The sequence below is a fragment of the Gopherus evgoodei genome, chromosome 21 (genome assembly GCF_007399415.2).
Source record: "Gopherus evgoodei ecotype Sinaloan lineage chromosome 21, rGopEvg1_v1.p, whole genome shotgun sequence".
NCBI lineage: Eukaryota > Metazoa > Chordata > Testudines > Testudinidae > Gopherus > Gopherus evgoodei.
Genome location: NC_044342.1, coordinates 9,159,400 through 9,176,991, shown reverse-complemented (window position 1 = coordinate 9,176,991; position 17,592 = coordinate 9,159,400). Strand labels below are relative to the sequence as shown.

The window sequence follows — 17,592 nt, the reverse complement described above, 5'->3', positions numbered from 1 at the left end:
CAGCTGTCTGAGAACTCAGTACATCTTAACATTCTCTTATGGTGGGACCAGATGGTTTGAGTGTTGAACAGCCTAGATGCAGCCCAACCAGACTATTTAAAACACAGGGATTAATTCTCATTTAACAAAGCCCATCTGATGTCTTGTGATCACCATGGACCAGCCAATCAGCTGGTTTAACCAGCAAGGTTCCATTGTCTTCTGTGGAGATCTGGCGAGAATTTGGTCCAATGAATTTACTGAGGGCTTTTCTAAGGGCCTCCTTGACCTGTTTCTCAGGCTGTAGATAAGGGGGTTGGCCAGAGCTAGAGGTGTTCTAAATAGTGCCTCCTGGCTAATAAATCGAGACTGATTTATTCCAAAGCATTAAAACATGTGAATGCAAGGTACTTAGAGCAAACTTTTCTCAGGGCCTCCTTGACCTCTCTGTTTCTCAGGCTGTAGATGAGGGGGTTGGCCAGGGGAGTCAGGACAGTGTAGAATACGGAAAACACTTTGTTAAGCTCTCTCAGTGTACTGTTTTTTGGCATCACATAGACTATAATTAAAGTGCCATAAAAAATTGTTACCATGGCGATGTGAGAGGAGCAAGTGGAAAAGGCCTTTTGCCTCCCGCTCATGGAAGGAATCCTTAGAATGGTGACCATGATGCAAGCATAGGATGTCATGGTTAACAGAAATGGGATCAGAGTTTCTATGGAAGAAAGAATCAGGGTCACCAGGGTGGTCAGGCTGTTGTCACTGCAGGAGAGTTTAATCATTGGGGTGAAATCGCAAAAGAAATGGTCAATTTCATTTGGGCCACAGAAAGTTAATTTTGACACCAAAGATGTCATTATTGTACTGCCCAGAAATCCACTGATCCAAGACCCAGACGCGAGCCAGAGGCAGTTCCTACCATTCATGCAGATGGCATATTGCAGTGGTTTGCATATTGCTAGATACCGATCATAAGACATCGCTGCTAGCAGGTAACATTCTGTAGCTGCCAGGAAACCAAAAAAATGAAGTTGCGTGATGCAGCCACTAATAGAAATGGTTCTGTTCCCAGTTAGGAGACTGGCCAGCATCCTGGGAAGGATGGTGGAACTGTAGCAGGTCTCCAGGCAGGACAAGTTGCACAGGAAGAAGTACATGGGGGTATGAAGGCATTGATTAGCCGTAACTAGGACAATGATGAGAATGTTCCGCCACAGTCACAATGTAGGTCACTAGGAACAGCAAGATGAGAAGAACTTGCACTTCAGGGATATTCCCCAATCCCAGGAGGATGAATTCTCTGATCAATGTCTGATTTCCCCACTTTCTTTCCTCCATTCAATGCAGCTACCTCAATAAAGAAAAGTAATAACAATATACAAATATAACAGAATAATTAGAATCAATATTCAGCCAGTTCATCTTAAAATGGCCAAGAAGCAAACTCAGTCCCCCACCCCAGTCTTCCAGGACTAAGTTAATGATCATTTTAAAATATTGTAAGGAAACAGGAATGTAACAATTTCCACACCACATCAGAAAATAGTTTCTTATTGTCTTGTATGTTGTCTCCATCAGTAGCCAGAAGCCGATTCTATAGATGAGCATGTAAAAGAAACAATGAGAGGCAAAAAGGCATCCTTTAAAAAGTGGAAGTTAAATCTTAAGTGAAGAAAATAGAAAAGACGGAGCATAAACTCTGGCAGGTGAAGTGTAAAAATATAATTAGGAAGGCCAAAAAAGAATTTGAATAACAGCAAGCCAAAGACTCAAAAAGTAATAGCAATTTTTTTAAAGTACATCAGAAGCAGGAAGCCTACCAAACAACCAGTGGGGCTACTGGACGATCAAAATGGTAAAGGAGCACTAAAGGACGATAAGACCATTGTGGAGAAACTAACTTAATTCTTTGCATCAGTCTTCACAGCTGAGCATGTGAGAGAGATTCCAAAATTTTAGCCATTCTTTTTACGTGACAAATCTTAGGAACTGTATCAGATTAAGGTGTAATTAAAAGAAGTTTTGGAACAAATTGATAATTAAACAGTAATAAGTCACCAGGATCAGATGGTATTCACCCAAGAGTTCTGAAGGAACTCAAATGTGAAATTGCAGAACTATGTACTGTGGTTTGTAACCTATCATTTAAATCAGCTTCTGTACCAAATGACTGGAGGATAGCTAATGTGGTGCCATTTAAAAAAAAAAGGATTCCAGAGGTGATCCTAGCAATTACAAGCCTGTAAGCCTGACTTCAGTAAAGGGCAAATTGGTTGAAAGATTAGTAAACAAAAAAACAGAATTTTCAAACACATAGATGAACATAACTTGTTGGGGAAGAGTCAACGTGGTTTTTGTAAAGAGAAATCATACCTCACCAATCTACTAGAATTATTTGAGGGAAGTCAACAAGCATGTGGACAAGGAGGATCCAGTGGACATAGTGTACGTAGGTTTTCAGAAAGCCTTTAACAAGATCCCTCATCAAAGACTCTTAAGCAAAGTAAGCTGTCATGGGATAAGAGAAAAGGTCCTCTCATGGATTGATAACTGGTTAAAAGACAGGGTAGGGTAGGAATAAAGGGTAGGAATAAATGGTCAGTTTTCAGAATGGAGAGAGGTAAATAGCGGGGTCACCCAGGGGTCTGTAGTGGGACTAGTCCTATTCAACATATTGATAAATGATCTGGAAAAAGGGATAAACAGTGAGTTGGCAAAATTTGCAGAAGATACATAACTACTCAAGATAGTTAAGTCCAAAGCAGACAGTAAAGTGCTACAAAGGGATCTCACAAAACTGAGTGACTGGGCAACAAAATGGCAGGTGAAATTCAGTGTTGATAAATGTAAAGTAATACACATTGGAAAACATAATCCCTACTATACATATGAAATGATGGGGTCTAAATTAGCTGTTGCCACTCAGAGAGAATCTTGGAGTCATTGTGGATAGTTCTCTGGAAACATCCACTCAATGTGCAGCGGCAGTCAAAAAGCAAACTTAACACCATTATTTGGGCTTAACAGAGACTCAGAATGACTCCCTTCTCTTCATGTGCCAGTATATTTATGTCTGTATCTGTAATTTTCACTTCATGCATCTGAATTTTTTTTTTTACTCATGAAAACTTATGCCTAAATAAATCTGTCAGCCTTTAAGGTGCCACCAGACCCCTCATTGTTTTTAAAAGACTGTTGCTCAGTGGTTTGAGCATTGGCCTGCTAAACCCAGGGTTATGAGTTCAACCGTTGAGGGGATCACTTAGGGATCTGGAGCAAAAATCAGTACTTGGTCCTGCTAGTCAGGGCTAGCGCAACCTATTAGGCAATCTAGGCAGTCGCCTAGGGTGCTAATATTTGGAGGTCGGCGGCTGGCTGTTTGACGTTGGAAGTATTTCGGGGGCGGGACCTTCCGCCACCTCTGTTGAGGGTGTCATTTTCAGGACAGGACCTTCCGCCTTCTAGGACGCCAAAAAGGCTGCCGACACTCCTGCTGCTAGGGAAGGCATGGGGCTGGACTCGATGACCTTTTGGGATCCCTTCCAGTTCTATGAGATAGATATTAGGAAAGGGATAGATAATAAGATAGAAAATATCATATTGCTGCTATATAAATCTATGGTTTGCCCACATCTTGAATATTGCATGCAAATGTAGTCACATCATGTTAAAAAAGATATATTGGAATTGGAAAAGGTTCCAAAAAGGGAAACAAAAATTATTAGCGGTATAGAACACCTTCCATATCAGGAGAGATTAATAAGATTGAGACTTTCAGCGTGGAAAAGAGATGACTAAGGGGGAATATGATAGAGGTCTATAAAGTCATGACTAATGTGGAGAAAGTAAATAAGGAAGTGTTATTTACTCCTTCTCATAACATGAGAACAAAGGCTCACCAAATGAAATTAGTAGGCAGCAGGTTTAAAAAAAACCAAAAACATATTTCTTCACACATAGCCAACCTATGGAACTCTTTAGCAGAGGATACCATGAAGGCCAGGACTGTAACAGGGTTCAAAAAAGAACCAGATAAATTTGTAGAGTATAGGTCTTTCAATGGCTATTAGCTAGGATGGGTAGGGGTGGTGTGCCTAGTCTCTGTTTGCCAGAAGTTGGGAAGAGGAGATAGGGGATGGATCACTTAATGATTACCTGTTCTGTTCATTCCTGTGGGGAACCTGGCATTGGCCACTGTCAGAAGACAGGACACTGGGCTAGATGGACCATTCATCTGACCTAATATAGCTGTTCTTATGTTCTTATGTAGGATCCTTAAGAGGACAATTACAAGAGATAGGTGTCCAACTCCCACTGATTTTCAATTAAGTTGGATGCCTAACTAACTCTGAAAATCCCAGCCATGTTAGGGAAAGTTTATCCCCAACCCCGGGCAGTTCCATGCCCTGAAGCATGGAAACTGATGTTCTTTGTACATTTTCACCTAGCTAGTGTAGGTGTGAATAACCTTTGTACCCATAGAAATGGATTATCTTTTTCTGTCTCTGATTGTCAGAATTTTACTTAGACAGTGAGTTTCCACAGGCTCAATACACATTGTGTAAAAAATATTTCCTCCTATAAATCCTAAGTGAGCTAAGAACAAAGTTCAGTGGCGACGCTTTATGAAAAAGAGTGAAAAGAAGTTCATGGCTGATGTATTCGATACCATCCCTTATTTTACTTACCTTTTCTTGTCCCTTCTTTGTCATTTTGGAAGGGATTGTCAGAGGAGCCTAAGGCAGCTATACAACCAAATTCCACTGAATTTCAAAGGAATTGGTTTGTCTAACTCCCCTAGATTCCTTAGAACCATTCTTCTCAAAATAAAAGTAAAATTTCTGGAGAAAACTATTTGAGTTGGGACCCTGAATCCTATTTTCCAAAGTGCCTAAGACTCTTGTCAAACTGATTTCTATTGAATTTTAATAGCACTTAGTATTTAAGAGCCTAAGTCCCATTTTCAAATATATCTTAGGGCCAGATTTTCAAAGGCATCTGGGTGCCAAACACTCAATTAAATCAATGAGTTTTAGGTGCCTTGATGCCTTTGAAAATCTCACTAGGCACCTAAATACCTTTAAAAAATTGTCCCTAAGGCACTTTTGAAAATGGGACTTTGACTCCTAAATCCTTTCAAAAATTTTATGAGGTTCCTAAGTCAATTAGGCACCTAAATCTTCCTAATCTTTTCAGTCTTTTTTGTTCTAAAGCCAAGATGTATTCTCTTTTCTTAACCCATGTCTAATTGCTTTATTGACTCACTTAGTGAATTCCTATTGGTGATGTACCTTCTTCAAAACAAACAAACTTTCCAAAAGCACAGATTTTCAACAGAGTTCAGTAGCAAAACAGTAAAAGGAAAAACAAGACTGAATTGGGGGAAAAGGAAGGAGAAAGAAAAACTGAAAAAACAAAGAAAAAATGAACATTGTCTTGAATAATAAGGACTTGCCTGCATGAGAAAGTTTTACCAATTACACTGGGATAATTATACTGATATAGTTAAACCAACAGACTTATACTGATAGCACTCCTTGTGTGGATACTCTTAAAGCAAAAAAAAAAATTATTATTCTGGAATAACTCAAACTAATCCCTTCCCAAGTGGCATCAACTAAACACTTATACTAGAATAAGCACATCTCCACCAGGAAGTAAACTGGCATAACTATACTGCTTTAAATGCACACTTTAGCTTAGCGCAGTCTAATTTTCCTATGGAGACAACCCTTAAATATATGTGGATGCCAATATCAAATAAACCATTGATTTATCTCTGAAATAGGTGGAAATAAAATGATTGGACATTTTCAGATTTGTTCCCCCTCACAAAAACACACATTGTTTTTTGGCCAGCATGTGTTTTGCTCTCCCAGTCTGCACGGGTGCCACCCCTTGTTCTGCTCTCATGCTCTTCACAGGTTACGTTCCCCTACATGTGTCTTGTGGTGAAGGGGAATAGGATGGGGAAGAAAGGGGGCAGGGGAAGCAGGAGTGGAGGGAAGTAGAGGCTGAGGGAAAGAGACAGTGGGGATAAGGCGGTGGGATGGGGAGGAGATGGGAGGGAACATGGAATGGGGAAGAGAAGTGGATGGGAGAAGCAGTGGCAGGGGGGAAGGAAAGGAATGGGATGGGGAGGAGATAGAACAGTAGGAAAGGGACATGGGATGAGGAAGAGAAGGGGATGAAGGAAGCAGAGACAGGGGGGAACCTGGAGCCCAGCATGTGGCATCCCCTTGGCAGAAGCTGAGGCTCCCTTGTTAAGCAGGACCATCCAACCCTCACCCTGACAAGCCTCACTTCCCTTGCATCTGTACCACCCTGTTGAGCCCCCCAGATACCCAACTGAGATCCAACCACCTGAACCCCAACCCAAATGAACCTCACTTCCCCTGAACCTCGACCCTACCCCCCGCCCCCCGCTGAGCCCCAAACACCTTCACCTGGGTCCCCTCCAGAATCCCATTGCCCCTGCACCTGGAACTCAACAACCATCTTCTGTGCATCCAGATCTCCCACTGAGCCTCCCGCACCCATATTGCCCCACAGAGAACTCTCTTACCCTCATCTGGATCCCCCCACACTATGTCCGTCTGCACTGAGATCGTGCTTCCGGGCTGAGCCTGCTCACCCACACCTGGTGCACCTGGCACAGGAGACAGGGCCCCAGGGTGTTTCTGGGACAAGCCTGGCCCTTGCACCATGTCAGAGTCAGGTGCAGCCTTACTGCCGAGTCCCTGTCCAGGGGTAGGTGGAGGGAGGCTGCAGGGTGATCTCCCACCTCCATGCAGCCAGTGTTCTGTGCTCCCCATTGTCACATTGAAGCTTCCATATTTATTTATTGACAAATAAAAATTTGCAGAATTTTAAAATATTGTTCACAGAATTTTTATTATTTTGGTGCAGAATCCCCTCAGCAATATGGGGTGCTGTGCAGCTGTGACGGTGGGACTGTGAGGAGAGTGGTGGGACGTGAGGAGGTCTATGGGTAGGAGGTGCTGGGCAAGCAGTGTGGTGTTCATGGTGCTGTTTAGCTGTGATGGTGGGACAGTGAGGAGGGTGGTGGGATGTGGGAAGGTCTGTGGGTGGGGGGCGAGCGGTGTGGTGTGCAGGGTGCACTGCAGTTGTAGTGGGAGGCCAGTGGGGGAGGTCTCTGGGAGGGGTGGGGGCTGAGCATAGAGATTTGTGGTGGAGGTCTCTGGGTGAGGGGGCGCTGGGCATAAGGGTGAGGCACTGGGCAGGGGGGTGGTGTGGTGTGGGCCCGCCCTCAAGGGAGAGGGCACGCTGGCAGCACAGGACTCGGCAGGCCAGTATGCATCTGGCAGCTGCAGGTTCATAAACAGAGCCCTCCTGCTGGGCCGCGCAGAGCGAGGCTGCTCCTGTCACACTGTGCCTCATTGCCCCCAGCCCACCCTTCACTCTGGAGACTGACCAACCCATCCTCGCACCTTCCCCCATGGGGGCCCACAAATATGTTTGGCACCAAGCCCACAAAAAGTTAATCCGGCCTTGGCCCCAACACGTAAAGGAATCAGCCCGATTGGACACAATCCCATTTCCTCAGGTTCTGCCCCTAGTTGCACCCTGTATACCATCCGATCTGGGTGAGTCTCGGGGCATGAGCCAGCTGATGGATTCTGTTGCGGTGGAGCAGCCGTAAATGAGTTCTCCCAGCCATGCTTTCCAATGTCTCAATTCAGCCACATTGGGAGCAGCACTGACACATCCAGGGGAGAGCAGAGAAGCAAGGGAGAGCCAGAAATGCACAAACAACCCCTGTGCCTGGTGAGACAGATGAGGCTGCTCTTTCTGAATCGGTGTGAATTTCCCATCAACTCAGGATGCCTCCCAAGCAGCACTGTGGTCCCCCAACCTCACTGATTGGGGGGATGGGTGGGTGGATGGGGACATGGATGGGTGAATGGACATCTCCTTTGGTAAACAAGATTTTCTGCAGGAAAAGACACGAATCCTGAAATCCAAATGCAGGGGAAATGCCCACTGGTCCTGCTTGGTGATGGGAGTTTTAGCAGCTGGAAATTGAGCAACAAGTGAGTCAGGGCCTTAGGGTTTGCAGCAAGGGTGGTAACATTTACCTTTGATCCTGAGCGTGAAGCAGCGACCTCTCTGCTGAAGATGACTGGGTCTGGGGAGCGGGATCTAACTACTTCTCTTAGTCTCTGCACGCATTCAGTCACTCTGCAGGATGTCTCCAGGCTCCCAGTGGAGCCTGACTCTGTGCATTAAGTGAAATGCCTCTGGCTCTGGGTTCTTGTAGGATTAATAAGAGAAAGCAGCCTCCCTCCAAGTCTTTCTGCTTCAGGGCTCTCCCTGGAGAGTTAATTGCAGGGATTTGGGGAGTTAATTATACACGTCCTGTTAAATCAATGTAAACATCAGGGATGAAGTCACTGGCATGCTGATTTCCAGGGGAATTTCCTTTCAGCACCTGTGTGTATGGGTGAACGAGGAGTAAGTAGCCAGCCCATTGGTAACCACACTTAGTCCTAGCAGTAGTGCAGCTATGCCCATGGGCTGCAAAGGACTCCACAGTGAAAAAGAATTATCTGCGTCCTCCTCTGACACTGGGGGAAACTGAGGCACAGAGAGTGACTGCCTTAAGTTGCAGAACAGGTCAGTGACAGTCAGGAATAAAAGCCAAGTAGCTTTCAGATTGCCTCACTCCTTATTCAGGACCCTAGCCACTGGGCTATGCTGCCCTTTGGATGCCGGCGGGCAGTTCATGGGATGAGAAATTTAGAGACTAATGAGTGTTTCTAGGAACATAGATAGATAGGTAGATAGAGTTTGACCTATAATAAACAATAAGTATGATCTTGTGGCTAACAGACCAAAAGGAGACTAGAAAAAAATAGCTTCCATTCCAGCTGTCCCAGACTCCCTGTATGACCATGGGCAGGTCCTTTGTAGTGAGATGGAGGGCAGCAAAACTCATTAACCATTTGGATGTCTAAGTGATCATATTTTTCAGAGTGCTCATCAGTAGCTCCCCATGGAAATTCAATGGGATGCGGGTGCCTAATTCCCTTAGACTTTGAAAATCACGGCCACAGGGCTGAATCCTGCTCCTCTTGCTCTGACCACTTTAAATCAGAAGACACTCCGCCAAGGTCACTGTGCCTGATTCTGTTCTCACTTACATAACATAAGAACATAAGAATGGCCGTACCAGGTCAGACCAAAGGTCCATCTAGCCCAGTATCTGTCCACCGACAGTGGCCAATGCCAGGTGCCCCAGAGGGAGTGAAGCTAACAGACAATGATCAAGTGATCTTTCTCCTCTCTCACTTACACTGGTTCAGATCTGAAGTAATGCCACTCAACCCCGTGCTGCACCACCAGCTTCAAATTGGTTTAAGTGAGAATGAGGTTTAATAGCAAAACATCCATTGATTAGATAATACTCAGTCCTGCTATGAGTCCAGGGGACCAAACTAGATGATTTCTCAAGGTTCCTTCCAGTCCTACAATTCTATGGGAGCAGAAGAATAAGGGAGCTTTGTAGCCAATCAGAACTCAATGTCCTAGGTCTCTCCTTCTCAAGGTATTCTCCCTGGTTCACCAGAGTCACCTGCCCCGGTGTTCAGCCCATGTACAGAAACCTGTGCTAGTGTTGCCAGACACACAGACAGATGTGACTCATTGACTCGAATAGAGCTACAGCTTTGTATGTTTTATTCTCAATAGACAGAGTCTTTTTTTTCCCATAAAATTTCAATAAAACCAAAAACATTCATAGATTTAGATTCCCAGGTGAGAAGGGACCATAGTGATCATCTTCTCTGACCTCTGACCTCCCATATAGCATAGGCAAGAGAACTTCCCCACAGTAATTCCTTGAAAAGTTTGCTTAGAAAAACACCCAATGTTGATTTAAAAATTGTCAGTAATGGAGAATCCAACTCAACCCTTGGTAAGTTGCTCCAATGGTTAATTAATGTTACCGTTAAAAGTGCACAGTTTGGAGGCAAGGGTCAACTCATTCTATTTCTGTACAGCAGCTGGCACAAAGAATGGAAGCTGGTGCTGGGTGAGGATCGCTGGAGAGGGAATGGAAATGTTTGGGGTTACTGGGGGCTGGATAGCGGTATCAGCAGTAATTGGGGATGTCTGCGGGCTACTAGGGGGCTAGGTGGGGCTATTGGGTTTGAAGATATTTGAGGGCTACTGAGAGATGGGTGGGATATTGTGTTTGATGGGGATATTTTGGGGTTACTGGGGGCTGGGTGGGTATCTGTGGTTAGCTAGAGATATTTGGGTGGTACAGGGGATAGGGGGCTATTGGGTTCAATGGGGATGTTTGGGAGCTACTGGGAACTGGTTGGAGGTATTGGGTTTGAAAGGGCTATTTGAGGGTTACTGGGGGCTGGATGCAGTATCCATGGTTAGCTGGAGACTTTTGGGGGTTACTGGGGGTGGGTGGGGGTATTGAGTTTGATAGGGATATTTGGGGAATATTGGGGGCTGGGTGGGAATACTGGGTTTGTTGGGGATATTTTGGGGTTACTGGGGACTGGGTGGGTGTATTGGGTTTGATGGGGATATATGAGGGTTCCTGTGTGCTGCATAGGGGCATTGGGTTAGCTGTGGATGTGGGAGATAAGTAGGGGCTGCACAGGATTGTCTGACGTTAGCTGGAATTTGGGGGTAAGTGGGTGTTGGGTGGGGGTGTCTGGGGGAAGCTCGGGGATAGGGAGGTGGTGTAAAGTATTTGCTTTTAGCAGTTTCAATTCCTTTTCAATGTAATTGACTCTCCTATTGCTCTTGTGTTAGGAGACAGGGAGAAGGTAGGCTTCCAAGCAACGTTTCCAACATCTTCCATTATTTTCCTAAGTTCATTACTGAATGGCATTTGGAATGAGATCAAATGTTGGTGCATGTTGAGTGTCTAACTTGAGTAGGCTTCTTATGAAATCCGGGAAAAGACAGTGATCTATCTGTATACACACCCCTCTATCTACCTCTCTGACCATCCATCTGGCCATGTCAGGTACTTACATGTTCCTCACCAATTTATTAGATGAGGATGAGATGCTAATAACCTACTCACATTGAGTAGCACCTACCTCCATCTGGGCTCACATTGATTTCAAAGGGATAATTCCGGGAGTGCAGTCCTACTCAGAGTTAATAGTTTACTAGGTGTCTAGGGAAACTATCTTCAGGCGGTTAAACCTTTGAAGGCTGTTATCTAATATTGTACTCTGAGTTAGCAGTGGAGTTAGTGATGTATTGGGGAAGAGGAATTATGTTTGACATTGAGATGGCAACCTGATATACAAAATGGCCCCAAGGCGGGGAATTGGAGGTGACATCTGTGTCAGGACACACATTCAGCATGATGGACAAAATCTGTAAACATCTATCTCAGCTCAAATGAGATTGGCTTGTTGTACGCCCATGTGTGCCAATGTTGATATCCTCATCCTAGGATCTGGATGACAATGTGCCTCAGTTTCCCTCCACTTATAGGTAGTTGGGTGGATGCAGTATCTGTAGTCTGAAGCTTTTAGTAATTTTTTTTGTTCTTCTCTGGACTTTCTCCAATTTCTCCAAATCTTTCCTGAAATGTGGTGCCCAGAACTGGACACAATACTCCAGCTGAGGCTGTATCATTGTGGAGAAGAGCAGAAGAATTACTTCTTGTGTCTTGCTTACAACACTTCAGTTAATACATCCCAGAATGATGTTTCATTTTTTGCAGTAGAGTTACACTGTTGATTCATATTTAGCTTGTCGTCCACTATGATCCCCAGATCCCTTTCCGCAGTACTCCTTCCTAGGAGGTCATTTTCCATTTTGTGTATGTGCAACTGATCGTTCCTTCCTAAGTGGAGTATTTTACATTTGTCCTTATTGAATTTAATCCTGTTTACTTCAGACCATTTCTCCATTTTGTCCAGATCATTTTGAATTTTAATTCTGTTCTCCAAAGCACTTGTAACCCCTCCCAGCTTGGTATTGTCCTCAAACTTTATAAGTGTACTCTCTAAGCCATTATCTAAATCATTGATGAAGCTATTTAACAAAATTGGACCCAGGACCAGTCCCTCTGGGACCGCACTTGATATGCTTTTCCATCTTGACTGTGAACTGCTGATGACTCTGGGAATGGTTTTTCAATCAATTATGCACCCACCTTATAGTAGTTGTATCTAAGTCAGGGTTTCTCAAACAGGGGTCACTGCTTGTGTAGGGAAAGTCCTTGGTGGGCCCGGCCAGTGTGTTTACCTGCCCCATCCACAGGTCCAGTCGATCGCGGCTCCCACTGGTCACAGTTCACTGCTCTGGTCCAATGGGAGCTGCTGGAAGTGGAGGCCAGTAAGTGCCTCGGACTGCGATGCTTCTAGCAGTTCCCATTGGCTCAGAGCAGTGATCCGCAACCAGTGGGAGCTGTGATCAGCCTGACCTGTGGACGGGGCAGGTTAACACACCGGTCTGGCCCACCAGGGGCTTTCCCTACACAAGCGGCTACCCCCGTTTGAGAATCCCTGATCTACGTTGTATTTCCCTAGTTTGTTTATACGAAGGTCAAGCAAGACTGTATCAAAAGCCTTACTAAAGTCAAGATGCACCACATCTACAACTTCTCACAATCCAGAAGGCTTGTTATGCTATTAAACAAAGCTATTAGATTGGAGTTGATAAAATATGTTCTTGACAAATCCATGTTGACTTTTACTCATCACCTTATTATCGTCTAAATGTTTTCTTGGTTATTTACTCCTTTATCTTTCTGAGTATTGAAGTTAAACAGACTGGTCTGTATTTCCCTGGGTTTTCCTTATTTCCTTTTTTATAGATGGGCACTATATCTGCCATTTTCAACTCCTTTCGAATCTTTCCCATGCTCAATAACTTTTCAAAGGTAATTGCTAATGGGTCAGATGCGTGCTCAGTCAGCTTGAGTATTCTAGGATATATTTCATCACGCCCTGGCAACTTGAAGACATCTAACTTATCTAAGAAATTTTTATTATTTTTTCCAAATGGCCTTGATGTTTACACTGTTTTGACAAACAATATGGTGTTAATTCTCCCATGAATTTAAAAGTGATCGTTATCAGCTGCCTCCAGGGAGATCTGAGCAGCAGCAAGAACCAGCCTGAGGCTGCTTTTCCCTATAAACCATGTAAAATCAGAGCAGGGGTATGAATCAGCCCAGAGCAGCCCATCCTATCCCTGCAATGTATTTGTCTCTGCAGAGTGAATGAGATTGTCTGAGATAGCAGATTTCAGAGTAGCAGCCGTGTTAGTCTGTATCCGCAAAAAGAACAGGAGTACTTCTGGCACCTTAGAGACTAACACATTTATTTGAGCATAAGCTTTCATGGGCTAAAGCCCATATGATGATGGAAATCAGATCCCATTCTTTACTCTCAGTCTCTATCAATGGAGAGATCACTGCTTCATGTTGAGGATTAAAGGTAAGTTGGATCATTTCTGGGCAACGCCCTGGAAATTTTATGAAGGAAAACTTGAGCTATTGGGAAAAAGACCAACTTGATCTGCCTCACAAGAATGCAGTTTGTGGGGAGGCAGTCACCTTTCTTTATCACAGCCCATTCTCCCCTGAGCTGAAACCTTGTAGAGACTGTCTGGGAATACTGAGTTACAACAGCTCACTTCAGAGCAAGAACCCAGCACAGAAGTCACCTGAAGTTTCACAGTAACACACATCCACTGTGCTGTAGTTTTGGGTGGATTGTGTTCCCGTTTTATCTCTTTCCCTTTTCCTCACCTGAGCAAGGCCTTCTCTCTCTCTCTTTCTCTCTCTCTCTCTCTCTCTGACATCTCATAATTCTCTCAGGTGTCTTCCCTCACTTTCTCAGCTCTTTTTCAGGCCTGTCTCCAGACCCTCCTGAATGGAGGAGCTAAGATTTTTCATGTTCTCCTGAGCCCAGCCACATAAGGTCTGGGTTGTCTCCTGTTCCCACCTCTGTGATTGCTGATGGCTCTGAACACCATTCAGGTAGGCATCCATCTGCTCCTAGAACCAATGCACTGTAATGATGAGTTGAAAACTTTATAAATTAGGAAGCAAGGAAGCCACCCTTTGTCTCTTTGCCGTAATCGAGCAGTTAGGGCACTCTCCTTAGAGATGGGAATCCCCCTGTTCAAACCCTTTATATGTACTAAATATAAAAGACCAACATAGCATGTCTATGCCTGTGAGTGTTATTTGCTTCACAATGGCCATGTGCCCCTAAGAGAGCTGAATGGTAAAACAGAAGGCTCATGCTCTGGTGTGGACTTATGGGAGAGGGTTATTCAAGCGCTGAGGGAATCTTGAAGGGTCAAAAGGGAGCTCAGGCACTGGACAGGAGGTGCCAGCATTCAGAGAGGTGAGATAGATGGTTTGCACTGTAAGAGTGGGCCTAGGCACCCCAAAAGCTTGGGGTGGTGGCTGGATTCCAGACAGGTCCAGGGGTTTGGATTCCCCTCACAGCAGGCTAGTGAGCAGCTGGCAGACGGTGCCTGACCATATCTATGACAGGTGGTCAGAACTATAGTTGTGAGGGCCATATAAGAATGAATAAATACAGTTACACTAGCGAGGTTACCAATGTACAAGAGAGATCAGCTTTTCTGCTACATGAAACAGGCCAACAATTAACTACATGAAAGGAAAAGAATATCTCATACACATGATTTTCACAGACCTGGTCAGGCTCGCTGTGCTGGCAGACCACCAGATTGCTGGGAAGGAACCCAGTCAGTGGTTCCCTGGGAATTTTAAGTCTCATGGGTCTGGACAAAGCCTTGGCACTGTCCTGGCCTGGGGGACCCTCCATCTAAGACTCAGTGAAATGATAGGCTATTTCCTGACATGTCTTTGGGAGACCTTATTGAATTAAGTTTAAGTATCTTCGGAGTCCATTGTATGAGATGAATAAATTATGTATTGTTGTTGGCTGGGCTTGTTTGTAACCTCTCGGGCGGTGGAGGGGAGATGTGACAGATGTGAAACCTGGGGGTTCAAAGGACTGCATTGAACAACAAGCTGGACAAGAATGGACTTTGGGGACCAAAATCATTAAGTGGTTTTCCTGGGGAATAGTGAGGGGGAAAAGAATGCAAATTCTCCACTTTTGGTTATGCAAAATCCAACGATTTGAAGCTGTGTCCAAGCAGAGGGTGATCATCTGCTGATTATCTATTCTGTTGAAGATCAAAGGCCCGAGCTTTATAAAAACTGAGTTGCCCAGTTGGGATTAAGGTTCTGAATCTCAAACAGTTTTATGAGTCATAACCACTAGGAACATCCAATTGTGGGTTCTGAAGGACTGACACATAGCAGACTGCACGGTTAGGGTAGACTCTGATAAGCTTTTTAGCATGCATGCAGGGTTTATTATTATTATTAATGTTTTTTTTTCTGTAATGTGCTTGCTTATAAAGAGCTGTGATAATTTGCAACTGCTGGCAATTATGGCTCTTCATAGCCTTTGGAGAGAAAACAAAGCACAGACACTGGCCTGTTTAGGCAGTCTGGCTTGCTGGGGATATCACAGAGTAGGCAGGAAACTTTGCAACCTGGAAATACCCCATTAAAGACAGAGCGAGGTGAATGTCTCTGTCCAAAATAGGTGATGTCTGGGAGCTGGGAATCTTTAAGTGGATGCCCTTGGTGGACCACAGAGAGAGGAATATAGGTGCAATTACCCTGAACTATGACAATTCCCTCCTGAGAGCTGCAACCATATGGCCCAGCTGCCGAGTCCCTGCCTCCAGTGCTGTCAGGGTTCCTGCCGCACTCTGAACTCTAGGGTATAGTTGTGGGGACCCACATGAAAAACCCCCTAAGCTTATTTCTACCAGCTTGGGTTAAAAACTTTCCCAAGGCACAAATTCTTCCTTGTCCTTGGACGGTATTGCTGTCACCACCAAGTGAGTTAGACAAAGATTCAGGAAAAGGACCACTTCGAGTTCCTGTTTCCCCCAAATGTCCCCCCGAATCCCTTCACCCCCTTCCTGGGGAGGCTTGAGAATAATATTCCAACTAAATAAGTAAACAAGGTGAGCACAGATCCTACCCTTGGGTTTTTAGGACACTAAAAAACAATCCGGTTCTTAAAAGCAGAACTTTGTTATAAAGAAAAAAGGAAAAGAATCACTTCTGTAAAATCAGGATGGAAGGTAATTTTACAGGGTAATAAGGTTTAAAACACAGAGGATTCCCCTCTAGGCAAAACTTCAAAGTTACAAAAAAACAGGAATCAACCTCTCTCTTAGCATAGGGAAAATTCACAAGCTAAAACAAAAGACAATCTAACACATTTCATTGCTTTACTTACAATTTTTGTAATCTTAGATGCTTATTTCAGGTAGGGTTTTAAGAGAGTGTTTTTTCCTGCCTGATCCCTCTCTCTGTCCCAAGAGAGCACAAGCAAAACCTCCCCCCACAGATTTGAAAGGATCTTCTTCCTTTACTGGTCCTTTTTGTCAGGTGCCAACCAGTTTATTTGAGCTTCTTAACCCCTTACAGGTAAAGGAGGGATTTCATGCTACCCGTAGCTGTATGTTTATAACAAGTGCTGACCCCTCCAAAGCCGCCTCTTGCTTAAGAACACTATTTTCCAGAGCCAGTTTAACTTTCTTTGGTGCCATCTGACAGCTGAAGCATATATATGCAGAGACACTCTGCAGAGAATTTTACAACCCTGTTGTCCTTTACCGTATTATACACGATATACACAGATCCAGACAAATATAATGAGCCCTAGATGCATTTCTTCTCACTCCAGGTCATCCTTCCCAATGAGAAACATCTGTGTTCAGCTAGGTGGCATCCCTTTTCCCCCTTGCCTCATCCCATTCCGGCAACATCTTTCCTTCTCTTGAGATGGTGAAAAATGGCCATAGAGAGAGAGGAAGGAAGCAGCTTCTGCCCTTTATAACCTTCTAGTATCCTCTGTCAGGTGACTCCATAGTCATCCTCAACAGGTGACCCGATTGCCAGCAGACCATTCCCCTGTTAAACTAATTCCCTTGGGTAGTGGTCAATAATTTGTCTAGGGTGATTATATTTCAATGGCGGGGCACTTAAGTCAATGGCTCTTTTCTTACCTTTTTACCAGCCACCTTTGAAATTTCAGTCTAACATGGAGGCAAACCAACCAGCGAGAAGGCAAAGGGCTGCAAATTCAAAATGAATTTTCAAGCTTGATAAAGATACAAACTGAGAGTTCATCATCTCACACAGAATTCACACACTGTACAGAGAGTCTCCAAATCATCACAATGATATTGAAAAAAAAATATCTATTAGAGGAGTTTAAATTCTCTGATATAGCAAGAATCCAAGATTGATGGATCATTATTTTGGAGAATTTCTATGGCCTGGGTTGTAGAGTGAGTCAGACAGATGATCGCAATGGTCCCTTCTGGCTTCGGAATCTATGAATCAATTGCTTTGGGGCCATTCCTGTGTTCCTTAGAGTCTCAAATGTTTCAGTTACTGAATCACAGAAGATCATTTTCCCTTTTGAACAGTCAAGTAATTGAACAAATGAATTTTTATCTATCTTAAGAGGAGAGTGAATTCTTCAACTGTTTGTTGTTCTTCTCGCTTCCTAGGTATATGTG

General features: G+C 44.2%; 1 protein-coding gene across 1 annotated transcript; it reads right to left on the bottom strand.

Moving 5' to 3' along the window:
* Window positions 1-353: 353 nt before the first annotated feature.
* Window positions 354-1,317, bottom strand: LOC115637990 (olfactory receptor 1020-like). Its single transcript, XM_030539596.1, is given in 2 exon segments — window positions 354-1,188; window positions 1,190-1,317. Coding segments are annotated over 2 exon segments (963 nt in total).
* Window positions 1,318-17,592: the final 16,275 nt, after the last annotated feature.